Here is a 17,538-nt window from a genome sequence, read left to right as displayed (position 1 = left end):
AAGGAATTTTACTTCGGCAGTAATAAAAAAACTATGCAAACAGCATTGTCAAAACACAAACGATTCCATTACATCCCCAGTTGGACGGCATGGTAGAAAGGTTCAATCGAACCATCCTTAATAACCTCTCATTAGTGATTTCAGAAACCAGCAGGACTGGGACAAGAAATTATCACTGTTTTTACTGGCTTACCGCAGTACTGTCCACAAGACTACTGGCTATTCCCCATCACCAGATGCTCTTCGGTCGTGACCGACATCTGCCTTGTGATCTCTTGTTTGGTCGCCCTCCGGATGCTCCTCCATCGCCTGAGGAATGTATTCAAGATCTCCAGGCCCAGTTTGAAGTGATGCACAACTTTGCACGAGAACGAGTCAAGTTGGCAACGGAGAAGATGAAGACCCGATACGACACAAGAGCTACTGAACATCAATTCCACGAAGGAGACAAGGGGTGGTTGTGGAATCCGACTCAACGGAAGGGACTCTGTTCGAAATTACAGTCACATTGGGATGGTCCGTACGCAGTCCTAAACAGGCTGAATGATGTCGTGGTTCGGATCCATAAGTCTTCGAACTCTAAACTTGAAGTCGTTCATTACAGCAGATTAGCTCGTTACTATGGCCATAGTACGTAGTGTAAATAATTGTAAATAGTGCGAGACCATGGTCGTTTTTGTTTCAAAATGTGTATTTGATTTGACTTGTATTTAGTATTTGATTTGTATTTAGTACTTGATTTGTATTTTGTATTTGATTTGTATTTTGATTTGTTTTAGTTATTGCATTTATGCCGTAGTTGCAAGTTTGGCTTCCTGTCCAGGGATTGTATAGCCCGGGATGTGCAGTCTTTGGGAAGGGGGCAGTGTTACGGATTTGGTATTTAAATAGCTAATGTTAGTTGAATTATAAATTAAATTGTTTTATTCCCCGTGCAGTGCAGTGAGTGATGAATATTAAAGAAAGCTAAGCCGGAAAGTTAAAAATACAAGAGCATGTGCATTTAACATTTAATAAATAAATATCTCTTTTTGCTTTCGAGAAAATTCCAGAAATTTCTCGCGTGCGATTTAAAATCTTATAAAAAGGAGGAAAACCTCTCAATTCAGTTAGTTTTGTTGTTGTTTTAAGAGTTTGTTTAGAAAACTGCTCTTGTTGACTGTAGCGAATTCGTGGATTAGCTTTCTTTAGCTGTTTTGAATTAAGTTCTCTTGAGCGTTTGAGTAGTTAAAAGATAACTATTGTGAGATATTGTAATAGTGCGTGAATATCTGAGAAAATTTAAGCATATTTGTTGTAATAATAATAAATTTTGTTAATTTTTCATCGTACTTGTGCATTCGATTCACACGAACCGTACGCTCGCAACAATATGTTTCCTCTGTAACTAGTGGATTTTCCATGAATCAAATATGAAATTATACCTGTTCTATTTGCCGCATAAATGAAACGTGGCTTCATCACAGAACGTGAGTTTGTCCATGAAATCATCTACGCATGATTTCATCCATTTAACTTTTCGACAATTTTTAGTGCTTGAGCTTCGTCAGATTTATAACATTTAAACTGCAGAAGCTTGTGCAAAACATGCCATAATTTTGCTTACTTGTTTCTTTGATGATGAATGGATTTACTGAGGCTTCAAGGCTAAATGTTGCAAGTGTTTTCCACCATTCCGTTATTGACTTCTGCTTAGTTGTTGGCCTGGACAAGTGTTAGGACATTAATGCATTTTTCTCGCACAAGCAACCCCTGCCTTTAAACTGTTTCATCTGCTTTTCGACACTGTGACAGTAAGAGGCTTTTCAAGCAAATTCGATTCGAAAATATCCTAAACAACAAATACTAGTAGAGTTTTTATATGTTAAACCCACAATGAATTTTTTTCATTCATGCTGCCATTTTGAATGGCATTAAAGAAGATGAATTTTAAATTCAGCTCCTCTAATGAGTTTTTCACTATTTTCCTATAGAAGTTAAGAGGCTATCACTCCTAGGGACGCGGGACAATTCCGAGAAACGAGAGTCTAGTAGCACTGCTTTAAGCGGGAGGCTTCCGAGAAATGTTTCATCTAGCTAGGAGGAGGAACATGTCCCAGCTACTAGCAACATTTTAAAACTTTTCTGAAAATGTTCCGGCTGGAAACGTGTTCCTCGAACGTTCAACCAATCAGATGAATGTTTTGCTTCTGAAGGATCACGGGTAACTTTCAATATGGCGATTGCTCTGACTGTGAAGTCACGGATGATGGAAATAGAGGCCGATTTAATTATTGCTGTTTTGTTGTAATATAACTGCCTGATGCCTGAGTCATTTTAAAAATATTTATATATTCATTAAATATATAATTGTGGAAATTTCAGAGTTGACAATATTTTAGGACATTCTTGCCGTCGTATTTGTTTACAAATTGTTCGTCGCAAAAGTTCGCCAAATTTGTCGTATTTTGTGCTGATCAGGTATTATCACTGTTATATAATATAATTTTATTTCTTAAATTTAAGTTGAATAATTTTTTAAAATCCGTTTGTATATGCGCGGCATTTTTCCTAATTACTTATCTTTTAAATTGTTAATTGCATAATTAGTGACACATTTTAAACAGCATAAAAGATGCATAAAAAAGGAAAAGCATAGCTTATGTAATAATGAGAATACTCATTAAATTTGTCTGTTATTTTCATGTTATTAATGGAATACTTTTTGAGTTATAAATACATTAGAAACTATACTTTTATTGTAAATGCTACATATTGAAGCATTGGAAATATGGATTTATTATTATGCATGATGAAAAACATTTGTATATGCATTCATTAATATAAATCTTATTCTTTACATTAATACTAATAAATATATATCAACGACTTCTAAACCATCGCATCTTTCTATCTGTATGTAAATATATGACCTATTAGTGTGTATGTATGACTTATATGTATGAATACAAAAATGAACATTACTGAAAAGTTTATTTGAAGTTACTATTAATTTATACAACAATCATGTAATTGGCAGCAACTGTAGTCATCAGTTCTTTGCAAATTATTATGGATATGTAATCAGTTGAAAAATAATTGATGAGCATTTGAGTATACTAAAGAGTGTACACATTTTGTTATTGGGCTAATTCATAATTATATCATATGTATGATATATGTAATATAAACATGACTAATAAATAATAAGAAATGTATCAGCTGTGCATTTATAACATTTGATTACTTAAAACAGTGCATAACTGATTATCACCTTCATGTCTGTTTACATAATGAATTGTACTTTCCAATTAAGTGCATGGGCCTACTAGTGGCCGAAGCGTCTTTGAACACTGGTAGTTCTGTCTCAGGTTAGAATGCCGCGAACAGGCTAGCTATATGGGCATTTTCTTGGTTTTACCCATTTGTAACTGGTATACGAGCCAGTTTTAAAAAAATCTTCTACAAAGGGATCCCTTCTGTTAGGCAGATATCCCTCGAGGCTTTACTGTAATCACATAAAACAAACTCATGATGTGCACCACCTAATTTCTAGAGTTTGTATAATTAATGTGTTTTAGGTATATTACTGAGTGTTCTATGGGACAGTAAACAACTCGCACATGTTTGATTGCTCTGTATTCATATGCTTTATTTGATCTTCATTTTTCTGAATAGTATCTGCTGGCTGTGAGGATGTGAATATCAGCCATATAGATTTATGTCGTAGAAGGTCTTCTTTAAAAAAAATTTTTTTTTGTCTGTTTATTTGTTTGAAGAATGGACGGAACAGTAATTATGAGCCATAAAGTTAGTGAAGAAATGCTTTCATCAGGTCATAAATTTTCCAGTGAGCCATCAAATTTTCATTGGAATGCAGACAACAGAAAATACACGTAAGTAATGTCTGATAAATAGACTTATCCAGCACATGTTTTAAACTATTCTTAGTGTATACAGAATTTGGCTATTACTGATGTAATTGACTGCTATAACCAGAAGTGTGTTTATCTGTTACTTGAAGTGCCAGAGTGGAGATCTAAGTAATTAACTTGATAGCAATCACCTTTCTATTATCTTCCGTTACTAACAATAAAGTTTAAAGCGAAAAGAGTGTGAGCGATACAAAACAACACGAAGAAGCAAACATCACTTAAATGGAAATGCCACTTTCGCCAATCTGAGCGATAACTGATTCTTCTTTGACTTTCAGCCTGTTTACCAAGTGCAGATGGTAACCGTATTTCGCCAAAGAGCGTTTCTCAGAACTGTTCCACCAAACGTTTTGTTCCGGCAACAAATATATAAATTCGTGTGTGATAAGGGTTTTAGAGAGTTTTAAACCTTTCTTTTGGTGGTTGCAAAAAAATGTGAAAAAGATTTCTTAAAAATGATGTAACATGCTAAAGGACAGGGAATTAACTTCAAAGGATACAAGAGCTTCCTCCATGAAAGATGTTTTTTCAGTATTTACCTTAGCTATTCAAAGACTGAGTAAAACTAGTGTACTAGGAAGAATAGCATATCTTCCAAGACAATGGATCATGACTTTCCTTGTGAAGCAAGGAATTTACACATAAAGAATGTAAGCACTGGCTAAAAAAACATTGAACTAGTTAGGTTTTATTTCCTACAGTTGACTTTTTCATCTTAATTAAAAATGTAATCTTTATTTATTTTAAATAGTTTTATTAATAGCTATATATTTAGTAATAGTTTTTTGCAATTTTTTTATTTATTGTTATAAGTAAATTAGTTGAATTTGAATTATTAAAAATTTGCTGGTAATCATTCTTTTATAAAATTCATAGATGGGATATTTTGGCAGATTTGAATCAGAAGTGAGATGACTAAAAAAATTGTTTCTTACCAATAACTATAAAATTTTACTGTTGAAAAAGTCTGTCTGGTATCGATGAGCATAATATGCAAAGGTGTAGACTTATTACTGTATCATCTTTTAGTGTAATGTCTTGAGTAGAAAAAAGCAGGTTTATATGTGATTCATATATGCATTAAAAGTTTCCAAAAATATATAATAATAAAAAAAGGGGGCTTTAAAAATATATGCGTAGATGCTTTTTAACAAGCTTAGAATAATCCTCTTTCTATGACTACAGAATGTGTGCAACTTGTTTTTATTGTTTTATATATATATATATATATATATATATATATATGCAAACACTTGATTTTATTTGGTAGTTTAGGTATAATAGAATGGGATTTTCCCTTCTTTCTAATACTTCTTCAATAAAATCAATCTTTTTCTTTTATTATATATATAAAAAATAAACTACCTTTTTCATGTGTTTCCATTTTTACTCAATTAAGTTTTTATTTCCACAGGCTGCATTAATTCTGTATCTTTTAATGAAGAATCTACTGTTATTCTCTCAGCTGCTGGAGACAATACAATTTGTGCTTGGGACTGCAGAAGTAAATCACGGGAACCTATACAGGTAAATTTTAACGGATTTAAAAAGAACATCTTTTTTTTTTTTTTTTTTTTTTTTTAAATTTGTAATCTTATAAAAGTAATTCATAGGTATTTATAACATAGTAGAAAGCCAATAAATGAATTACTCTTTTAAAGATTAAATTGCCAATATTCTTTTGATTGACTTGTATTAGTTTGCAGATAGTTTTACTAATAATCATATAGTTTGTTACTATTGTTTAAATAACAAAAGCTAAATATACAGGTTTGAGAATGCAATTGAATTGGGTAAGTAGTGGAATTCTTGTTGAAAATAAAGTATGGTTTTTCTGTTTTTATAAGACCATGATTACTATAGTCATTGAAATATTGTTATCATTATATTGTATTGCAGTAATTCATTTAAGAGAGAAAGCAGGCTTAGAATATTAGATTAATTCTTTGCTAACTCTGGAATCTTTGAATCTAATGTCACCTAGAGTGTGTAAATTTGAAAAAAATAAATTGTATTTAATGCAAGATTTGATTAAAACTGGAAAAAAAGTTTTTTTAGTTTTAAATTAGTAATTATATTAATAAAGTTTAAATAATAGGGCATTCTATTTTAAAAAAAAAAATAAATTATAATGTTTCCAAATTGTAACCCTTATCTGAAATTCCTCTCAATACATTTTATTTTAAAGATGCTTTTTGCAACTTTTTATTGTATCTTTTAAAAGAAAGCAATGTTTTGTGCCAATTCCAATGTGGTAATAATATAACACAATAAATTATGGTTATGATATAGTGTGCAATCTACTGCCTTTTTGTTAGTTTGTTATTTCTTAAATGGCACTACTAAAATACTCTTTTTTTTTTTTTTTATTTTGAACATGCAGGAAAATGGTGGGGGTAAAAGAAACGATTAAACAACAACTAATTTTAGTTCTGCCATCTAATAAATAAATAAATATAATTAAAATTGCAACTACGTCATTTTACTCACTTTTATTAAGATGATGTGTTAGGAAATGTTTAAATAATATATCTTTATAATCATCCAAAGTAAAGTTTTCATTAAAAAATTATATGCAAATGAAATTTCTGCTGGAAATTGCTCTCTTGTCTCACACTGTGAATGAGAGAAACTAAGCATTATTATTTATTTAAGCTAAACAATCTGCTGCTTTAATGGTTGAATCACAGTCTTTAATGCATTTTTTTTTAATACAGAAGATACTGAGGACAAATATTAGTTTTTGGATACACATTTGCAAAAGATAATTAATAAAAAGATAAGGCAGGAATAGAAATGTATAGGTTTCAGTTTCCCATTTGTTGAAATGCTAAATTTATTATTTTTATTTCCTTGTACGAAGTAAAAAGGAAGTATTGTAATCGCGAAATGTTTCAGGCATCATATTTCAACGAACATATCCATTTTGACTGCTATCGAATGCAATTTAACGATGTTTTTGCATGATATCTGTACGTAAGAACAGAATAAAAGACTCGTTTCTAAATATATATATATATAAAACTGCTTTAAAATTAATTCTGAAGAGAATTTTTCGTGGCGTCTGTACGAACATATGTACATACGTATCTCGCATAACTCAAAAATGAGTAGCCTCAGAACGTTGAAACTTTGTATATAGGATTGCTATAACATGAAGATGAGCATCTCGTATTTTGGTTGCAATCGGCCGCGCCAAACGTATATAAATATATTTATATATATATATATATCCACTCTGTTACCCGGCTCAGTGATCTCAGTTTCTCTTATATGTTTGTAAATTGTACATTTTTTGCTTTAAAAATGATTGAATTATGTTGTTTTTAATCTTCCAGTTAAGGTTTTTATGCCTTTAGTAAATCTGTATGCAATATTTTTAGAATTATCAACAATTTTAAAATTGTTTAAGTGCCGCTAAGCCTTTTTTTTATGGCGGCCATTGATTGTTTACATTTGAAACAGCAGACTAGTGGATTTGTTGCCAATCTAGAGAAACCTAGCTTTGCAACAACAAAGATAACGCCTTCATTTATTATTGCCAATTAAATCATGCTTAATCCTTTCTGGAATTTTTTCGAGGAAATAAGTGTTTAAGATTTACTTTGTAATTTTTAATATAGATATTTTAAGTTTTTATGTATTTTTGCCTTCTTGTGAAGTGAGAATTGAATTAATTGAATGAGAAATACTCAATCGTCTGTGAAAAACTGTTTCTTGTTTGTTTTGTTTGCTTGATTTCTTTTATACATCGTTCTAGCTTTAGTATAGTATTTGAATAGAACATGTGGCAATGATTAGATAATTCTATTCTTTAAATGATATAAATTTTGTGTATTATGAGTTATAATATGAACAAAATATAATACTGTTAAGTGAATCTAGCTCCAGAGTGTCGCTATGGTAAACAAATACTAGAGTGAATTTTAAAGAATGCATTTATTCTATTGTGGTTTATGTGCTGTCGGCGAAGTAGATTTAATTCAATTATATAAGTTTAAATGAAATGCAAGAAAAAATGCGTATAATTTAATATTTCGTACAAGGAAGTCATGTGGTGTACACATCAGAGTTTTTATGTAAAATAGTTCAGTTCTTAAATTGCTCCTGAAATAATGCTTTAAGTGTTTCTTCACATTTTCATTTCATTTTTTAAACTAGAATTGTGAGTCTTTAACCAGTCATTCCACAGATATTTAGTTGTGCTTTTTTAAAACACCCTATACATGTTATGGGAAAAAATAAGACTAATTAAATATTGATTTACTTAGATTATGAGAGATGCGAAAGATGCTGTGACCTCACTTTCAGTGTCTGATCATGAAATACTTGCTGCTTCTTTAGACTGTTGCATTCGGCGGTATGATTTACGAATGGGACAGTTATATCAGGATAATTTAGGCTGTAAGTTTTTTGGGAAATTGATTTAATTTTTAGCAGTGTTTTCATAATTTAAATGTATTTTTTAAAATATGGCTTTAGTAAATTGTTTTTAAATGTTTTATTGTTTTGCCAATTTCTTCAAAATATTTTAATGCTTCTTTTCTTTTTATTTTTGTGAGATTTACATTTAAGAGCAACAAAAGATCACATTATGTACATCTGAAAATGATCATTATCAAAATTAGTACTGTTACTTAACATTTTTTTTTTCATTACAATATTGAAATTAGTACCTTTTCTACTTTAGAAATATTTAAAAAAAATGGTTTTTAATTTAACAGCTGGGCTGTTGTGATGCATTAAAATACGTAATCATTGCATAAACAGCAAAATCCAAAAGAGAAACATTCATGATACTTGAAAACTATGATTTCCTTATGCTTTCCCTTTTTTTCTTTTCTTTGTTTCTGGAAGAGCAGTAAACAAAGTTTTGTTAAAAATGTATGTAGATTTAAACAGCATAAATTGTTGCTGACTCACAGTTTTGTAATTCCTACAGTTTGAAATATAAGCATGAATTACATGTTTTAAATAAAAAATAATCTCTTAAAATGACTTATATCTTATAATGCTATTTATTTAGTAAATTTTTAAAATGCTTTAACATTTTTTATTCATAATTATATCAAATGTTATGCACTGTATAAATGTATAAAGCACTATTTTCATTGACTGTAGTACAAATAGAAGATAGTACCTAATTTATTTTTTTTCTTAACTGTTGATTGTTAGGACTTTTAACATGACTGTACTTGATTAAAATTTAAGGTATTGAATTATATTTCTAAAAGTTAAGATTCAGTTAAGTAATGAAATGCGTATTTCGATAATATACTCATTTTATCAGTATTCATTAATTTATTTTATCAGTATTAATTTAATAGTTCATTTACTGTATTTTTAGATATTTCATCTGTGATATTAGGTGATATTAGTTTTGTTTTATTTAAGAGATAAAATTATTAATTTACTTTGGTCATTAAATGAAAACAATAATCAAGTTAATCTAATTTCAGGTTCTGTCAACTGCATTAGGTTTACTAAAGATGGGCAGTGTGCGTTAGCTAGCTGTTTGGACAATGCTTTGCGACTTGTCGATAAAGATAGTGGTGAAATCCTTTCAGAGTAATATTTTTAACCTTAGAATCTTTTTATATTAATACTTTTAAATATGGAACTTACTACTTAATTGATGCTTTTTATTTTCATTTTAAATATGCAAATGGCTATTTTAAAGTATCCGAAAGGTAGAAATTGTTTATAATATTGTTTGTAGTAATTTTTTTGAACTGCGTCATTCCAAATTAATGTGTTACATGCTTGCTTATATAATTCTACAATGTGCAAAGCTTCTTAAAGAAACTTTGACTATATATACCACACTTCTTGAATGTGCATTTCCTTTTTTCTACTTCACCTTGCTACTGCTTAGTCATGTCACTTAGCCTTTGCTGTCTATCATCAAGTTGTCTAAGTAAATATAAGCTGAACCCAGTTGGAGTGGCGCATATCACATCTATAAAGCTGAAGTATGAAGAATATGTATTGCAAGAATTAATCATGCAGAAATAAATTGTCATGTACCTTCGGCAACATCTGCTACATTTTCTTTGTTACGTATCATTCAAACTATGTTTCAATGCGAGATGCATACCAAGCAAAAAGACAGATATAGGTGCAAATTATTGATCATAGACATTTATACTAATTAAATGATTGTGTTTCATCAACATGGAGATATTTTATTTAGTGCCAAAGTGAAATTAAGAAACCCTTCACATGCTTTACCATGAAAAACATGTGTACTGTGTATGCCTGAAGCATTAAGCATATGCTAAATTAAGCTGCTATTTTCAGAATCTCATTTTTTCCTTTTTCCAAAAAAATGGCTTTAAAAATTGCTTGTAGTTTGGCACTCAGGATATTAGCTCATACTGGACGTACAGATTTCTGACTTTGTACTCTGAGATAACCTTAATGCTACTTAAGAATAACACCTGTTCAGATGGAATGGACCTGATCATTAGCCATCACAATCACCAGATTTGATATGTATGCATTTCTTTTTGGGTATGTGAAGGACACTCTGTATAAAAGTCTCATTGAGTCTGATGAAGATGTAGTGGCCAGGCTTTCAGCTGCTGGAAATGTGTGTGAAATGCCTGCAATTTTTTTTTAACGCAGGTCAATCAATGCTTCACCACTTACTGTTGGTGGTCACGTGTTCACACACCTATTTTAAAAAAACTGAAACATTAAATTAAAAAAAAAAAGTGTTTATCATTTACCTGTTGTTCATATATATTTTTTTATATGTCAGCAAATACGTAGGTTATTTTTTTTTCAAGGTCCGATTGGTCGCTAAATGAAAATCACAGTGAGAATCAAGAAAATTTTATGTGGAACAATGTGATACAACATTAAGCTACGTTTCAACGTAATTGCCGTTTCGATTCATACATTTGTCATAGCGGAGTACCGATTTTCCAATACCTTCGTCATAGAAAGCAGCTGCCTGTGTTTTTAGCCAATTCTGTGTGCTGGTCTGCAGCTCGTTTTCTGTGGCAAAATGCTGTTCTCCTAGCCAGTGTTTCATGTGGGCAAAGAGATGAAAATCCGAGGGAGCCAAGTTGAGACTGTATGGTGGGTAATAAAAAATTTCCCATCCAAAATGCTGCAAGAGGATCCTTGTTTCACCTGCAGTGTACACGGCCGCACATTGTCATGAATGAGGACAATACCTGATGATAACATTCCTCTTCTCTTGTTCTGAATTGCCATTCGAAGAGTCATGTAGTATGAAGCTGCTATGATGGTTGTGCCATGGGGCATGAACTCCACCAAGAAAACACATTTTCAGTCCCAAAACACTGAAGCCATGCACTTTTTGGTGGAGAACATGCACTTGAACTTCATTGGCTTATGACTTGGGGAGTGTGAATTGAATGCATCTACTGTTTCGATTGCTTTTTTGTTTCTTCAGTTGCATAATGCACCCGTGTCTCATCTCCTGTGACATTTTTGTCCAAAAACTCATCTCTGTTCTGATGGTAGTGCTGGAGGAAGGTTAATGCAGCATCCATTCACTGAGTTTTTGTGATGGTCAGGCAGCATCTTGGGAACCCATCTCGTTCAGAGTTTGCGGTACTCGAGTCTTTCATTCACAATGCTATAGAGAGCTGACTGTGAAATTTCCGAAACCAAATCACTCAACCCAGAAATTGTGAACCAATGATTTCCACGAATCCCCTGATCTATGTGCTGAACAAGATCATTGGTTGACACTGGTTTCCTTCCCTGGCTGCCTGCATCATGAACAACTGTGCATCCAGCTTCCAAATTCCTGCACCATTTCCACACTTTGCTGTCACTCATGAATGTTTCTCCGAACAGTTTACTTAATTGTCTATGAATTTCAGCTGCATCGCATCCGTCAGCATGCAGAAATCAAATGACTGAACGCAATACACATTTGGCGGGAGACTCTATTTTTCGAAGCATGTTTATGTGTTCCCTATGTACTCAGAAATGACAACTGCGTACGAACGATGGACCCCTACGAATTGACATGATCTCTGGCCCAACTAGAGACACTGTGCAAGACATCTGCGCACAGACCTGGCAGATTTTCCACGAAGCTTTCTTTTAGTGACCAATCGGACCTTGAAAAAAAAATAGCCCTCGTACATATGCCATTTCTGCACACATATTCCGCTGCAGAATCTGCTTGGTTCAGTTCCCTATACCTGCAACTGCATTTTTGCTAGATATTTTAGAATTATCCTGTGTATGTATATGCACTACTTACAAATATTAAAGAGCACTGACCCAAAAAAAAAAAAAAAAAAAAAAAAAAAAAAAACTGTCACTTAACCCTCTGGTTGCTCATCCCGTGATTTCCACGGGCAACTCAAATGTATCAAAAATCTGCTTATTCCAAGATTTTCGCGGGCATGTGTTTTTCTTCCTTTATTTGAAAGTGCATCATGCCTTTTCACCCTTTAACCCGTGAAATAAATTATATACAGCATTAGACATGTAATTTTACTTTTGACCAACAGATGTCGTTAGACGTTCTCTAAATTGCGGCATATGAAGGTTCTTGGCATTTACCACTCTAATTTCACTATGTTTGCTGCCTTTTTCTAATCAGAAATGGCTGCTTGCTCAGTGATTGACAGAGTATATATTCCTGATGATTTATCATATTCTGAAAGTAATTTTAGTTATACTGATATAGATGTTTCGGACTGCTCCTCAGGTAGTGAAGCCTTGAATCCTGTTTCAAACTCTATCACACTAAACTACATTTCTAAGGTATTTTTCCATTAGTGCATTATATTTTCTCAAGTTATTATGTAATAAATAGAAATTAACCGTAATTCAATTAAATTTATTATTATTATTATCTTTTGTGTTAACATCTGAAAATGGTTTTTCTGACGTCTTAGTTTCTCATGGTAAAAATCTATATAAAAAATCTTTTCTAGAAAAGGGGGGGATTTTTTTAAAGCGATTTCGGTCCACGAAAATTGAGCAGTCAGAGGGTTAATGAAAAATAATTTAAATTAGCTTCTACAAAAGCATTAGTTGATATGCATTACAATAGTGACCATAAAATTAATTTATAGATATTGAATTTTAATTTAATTATATTGAAGTCACTTTATGGAAATTCATAAATAATGGCAAAATGATCTATTTTGTAGCAAATCTTTCCTTAATATATGTGGTCAGATCTGATAGAAATGAAAAAACCTTACATCTTGATTTCATAGAATTTACTAAAACTGTTGATTGAGTCTTATTTAATTATATACCACTCTTCTGAAAGTATACTTTTCATATCCTAGAGGGCCTATGGAGTCATTTGACAGTGTCTATTATCCAAGCACACACACATGCCTGTAATTACACATTGACATTGATTCTATTTGATTTTCAGCAGATTTATTCCTAGAATGGTTTTAATTTTTATATTCAACTATTTGTCTTAAAATGTTCTAAAATATTAATCATAAGAAACTCTGAGTCTCTGCTCCATGATGAAGATTCGTAATTTTGCATGATCATTCCACCTTTTTCATTAATTGTATTATTCATTTTCTAACCTAAACTTTTTTTGTTCTCGTTTGCCAACCATGAAGTGTAAAAAATTTTCTTATAAAAACTACTTTCTTAATTGTATAAGTTCTAATTTGTATAGCATATGGCATATTAATTAATGAAATTAATTTTATTTTTGAATTTTTGTCTCTATTTTATGTATACATAAGTTTTTTTTCTTTGTCTGGGCCCACCAGCGTCGAGCGGTAAAGACGCTGAACACTGGTAGTTCGGTCCGAGGTTCGAATCCCGCGAATGGGCTGGCTGCATGGGCGTTTTCGTGGTTTTCCCCATGTGTAATGTGTATACGAGCCAGTTTCCCTTAGAAAGTCCTCCACGATGGCACTCCTCCCTTTAGGCAGATAGCCTTCGTGTGCTTTGCCATAATTGAATAACCAACCCTCTTCTTTGTGTGGATATTGGTAGTTTGTGTTGATAAATAAACAGACAAAAGTAATGAAAATTTGCTATATTTTTTTGTTGGATTTATTTTGATTTATTCCAAAATTGTAAAGATACTTTTATTTTTAGATATCATGGACACAAAAATGAAAATTACCGAATTGAAAGTTGTCTCAATAACACAGATTCTCTTATTATTTCTGGATCAGAAGAAGGCTGTGTATATTTCTGGGATTTAATTGAAGTAAGACAAATTAACTTTTTATCATCAAAAAATTATTTTTACTGAAGCTTTATTTGATGTCAGTTTAGCTATAATAGTGTATTGTAGCATGTGTAATAGTGTATTGTAGCATGTGCATGAGTTCGTAATAGATTGAATGCACACAGGTCCAATGATAGGTTGATAAAATCTATTTTATCAAAAGAAATACTTCAGAGTTTTGGAACTTTCCACAGAAATACTTGTAAATGTGTTCTAAGTATCACAGAATACAATTAGCAGTTACTCTTCAAGCTACAGTCAAAAGTCCGGACTCGTTCGGCGATTCCGGATTATAGATCATCAGTTTAAATATGGTAAGATGGCATGCAGAAATTACAAAATTAAAAATATGAAACCGTAATTTATGAAATAAAGAACAATTATGATCTAAAAGGTATCAAAATTTACAAAAAGAAAAAGCTTAATATTTATTTGTTTACTTTATTAAACATTTCTTTCAATGTAAGTTGCTTCGTTTCATGTGATCATACTTTCTCTTTAATTCTATTAAACAGACATAATTTCTTGTTTAGTTACAAAGTTCCGCTGTTCAAGTCCTATAATTGCTGTGTCGAGTATACCGACTAATTTGTCAATCGAAATTTTTTCATTTTCAATAACATCTGTGTCTTTTTCTTTACTATCGGAAGCGAATTATAATGACGAGGAACTTGTTTTAAATCATATCAAAGACGGAGTACATCGAGATGAAATACTACATTTAGTAAGGAATTATAAGCCAAATAAAATAGAAACATTTGCCCTGAAGATAAGGATAGTGCTGACAGATCAACTTCCAATTCATTGTGCACCGTGGCGTTTCCCCCGCCGAGCAGTGTGAAATTGATAAACAGATTTCGGATTTCGAAACATACTTTTGCTTTAGATCCTTTACATATTAGCAAATATATATCAGAAATTCTATTTGATATAATCGAAAGTTCAAGCTTAATTTTATAAAATTGCTCTAACAGTGTGCAAAAAATAATAAGCCGGATCCAATTCGAAGATTAAGGAACAACGCAATCTGCAACATTAACTGAATTAGATAATTTTAGCTTAGCTTATACCATCCGTTATACATTAAACGCGCATGCGTAAACATTTTATGCCCATGCGCACACGCACATTCGCAGCCGTAAAGGTCTTACGCCCACACATAAATGCCTATGCGCATGCGTCAACGCGACGCATGCGCAGAAAGTTTGTAGCTTTTAGGTCCGGATTATGGGTGTCTGAATTAACGACTTTTGACTGTACTAAGAATGTTAAACACAGCAGAATGCAGAGCTTATCTAAAAGCTCTCCAAAGTTGCTCTGAGCTAACAACTACAGCTGAGGGCAGATTGTCTCTCCGGCCTTATATAGTTTTCACCCGACCGCTGAGATATTTCTAGTACTTTCTGCTCCTTGAAATTACTGAAAGGCATATGGGGGTCGAATACAGTTACACAGAGCATCAATTACAGTTATTTAATTACTATATTCATTACAGTTATACATGGACAGGACAAAAATGTCGTCAAATGGTCATTCAGTTTTTGCGACAAAAATTAGTTGCCAAAACTGTTACCAGCTTGGCAATATTTTGCGAAATTAATGAGATAACCATTTACTCAGCGAGACTTGCCCTTGTATTCTTATTTTTCCTGCAGAGCATCGTTTCTTTAGATTTTCATGTTACATTTTATGGAAAAAATACAACAATTTTATGCATAATTTCACTGAGATTATGTGTATATGTACAAAATTCATAACAGTATAATACTTCTATCTTATCCTACCCCACAATTTGATGTAGTTTGAGTGCCATTCTGAACTTTTATGCTAAAGGATAAATTATGAATTTTGTATATTTTTACATTTTTGTTAAAAGCCAATCTAAAACAAGTAGTTTTCTAGCTGTAATTTAATATTTTGTGTTCTGGTTTTATATTGCAAAATAATTAAAGCAATGAAAATATTGTTCTACATAGCAAAATTTGTTTTATATATTATTAGTTAAAATAAATAACTGTAGTGAATTTTGGCTCTATTTTTATGAAATTTAATAACATGTAACATTAAGCATTTAAAAATTTTTACAGTATATATTGGTATTTTGTAGTTTTACAGAAACTCCTTAAACATTTACAAGTTTCTGAATGTAGATAATTTTTATAAATTATTTATTTCACATATTTCCTTTTTCCCAAATAATGAAATTCTCACAAAATGTCCTGGCATCTGTTGACATAAAAAAAAAAAAAAAAAAAAAAAAAAAAAGTATTAGCAAAATCAAATATAATGAAAGGAAGTACCAAATATAAATAAATAGCAGTATTATTATTTATGTTTTTAACTGACAAAAGAAACTGATTTTTTAATAAGTTGTGTAAAATTTGCATAATTTAAAGCCCCTTTCTCTGTTTTAAGTAGATAAATTTTTGTTTAATTTCCCTTTACCTAGTTTTGTGTTGACCTATAAAAAGATAGAGTATTTTAATACTTTAGTCCTGTTAATTTTTGCTGTTAGTGTGTAAGTGTATGCAAATGGAAAACTTCAAAATAGAGATTTAGAATTTATTAAACGTTTTTATATAAAACAAGTAGTTTTCAATTCATGCATTAAAATGTTTAGTTATACTATTAGGTTATGAATGAATCTTTTTTTTTCCCCAAAAGAAAGAAGTGTAGTTAGATATATGGCCGATTTATGTATTTAATTGTTTATACATTTTACTTTTATCTTTTAAGTCCATCTAACTCATTCCTTTTCTTTCCTTCTTTAAGGGTACAATAAAATCCAAGCTGGAGCACATTGGACACAAAGTAGTACATTCTGTTTCATTTCATCCATTAAAACCTGTTATGCTCACAGCTGCTGAAACAACTGTGTATCTTTGGACAAATTCTGTATCTACAGAAGAAACCTCTGACTAATCAAGCAATTATTTTGTTATTTTATGTAAACTAAATGCTTATCATTAGCACTGATATATATATATATATATATATATATTTCAAAAAAATAGTTATTGCAAAATCTGTCATAGTGACTAAAGTGACTTGTATATTTGAGAATATAAATAAATGGCAGTATTGAATATCGTTGCAGAGTTCTATAATGTAACCACATTTGCACTTCTGGGACAAAATTATCTGGAATCTGTCATAGTGCAAAATCTGTCATAGTGACTAAAGTGACTTGTATATTTGAGAATATAAATAAATGGCAGTATTGAATATCGTTGCAGAGTTCTATAATGTAACCACATTTGCACTTCTGGGACAAAATTATCTGGAATTCTTTGTGGTAATCTCATTGAGGTTTTCAGCTTTTTTTTAGTCCAAAGGGGCAATTTGCTCTCAAGGACTATTAATTTCGTTTTGGCATTTTGCGTAGGCTCCCTATAAATGTCGGTTCAC

General features: G+C 31.4%; 1 protein-coding gene across 2 annotated transcripts in view; it reads left to right on the top strand.

Annotated features, from left to right (window-relative positions):
• Nucleotides 1-17,220, top strand: part of LOC118198366 (WD repeat domain-containing protein 83-like) — a 40,863-nt gene extending 23,643 nt beyond the window's left edge. For both annotated transcript variants that reach the window (XM_085813938.1, XM_085813937.1), the window contains exons 4-8: nucleotides 5,329-5,441; nucleotides 8,186-8,318; nucleotides 9,374-9,482; nucleotides 13,995-14,109; nucleotides 16,903-17,220. In XM_085813938.1, the coding sequence (XP_085670064.1) occupies nucleotides 5,329-5,441; nucleotides 8,186-8,318; nucleotides 9,374-9,482; nucleotides 13,995-14,109; nucleotides 16,903-17,052 (620 nt within the window). In that variant the 3' untranslated portion in view covers nucleotides 17,053-17,220. The remainder of the gene's footprint in view (nucleotides 1-5,328; nucleotides 5,442-8,185; nucleotides 8,319-9,373; nucleotides 9,483-13,994; nucleotides 14,110-16,902) is intronic.
• Nucleotides 17,221-17,538: the final 318 nt, after the last annotated feature.

Source organism: Stegodyphus dumicola, chromosome 3 (genome assembly GCF_044657685.1).
Source record: "Stegodyphus dumicola isolate Sdum_Otavi_A_Nest chromosome 3, ASM4465768v1".
Taxonomy (NCBI): domain Eukaryota; kingdom Metazoa; phylum Arthropoda; class Arachnida; order Araneae; family Eresidae; genus Stegodyphus; species Stegodyphus dumicola.
The sequence above is the reverse complement of the archived record's forward strand: the minus strand, read 5'-3'. Positions and strand labels throughout refer to the sequence as shown.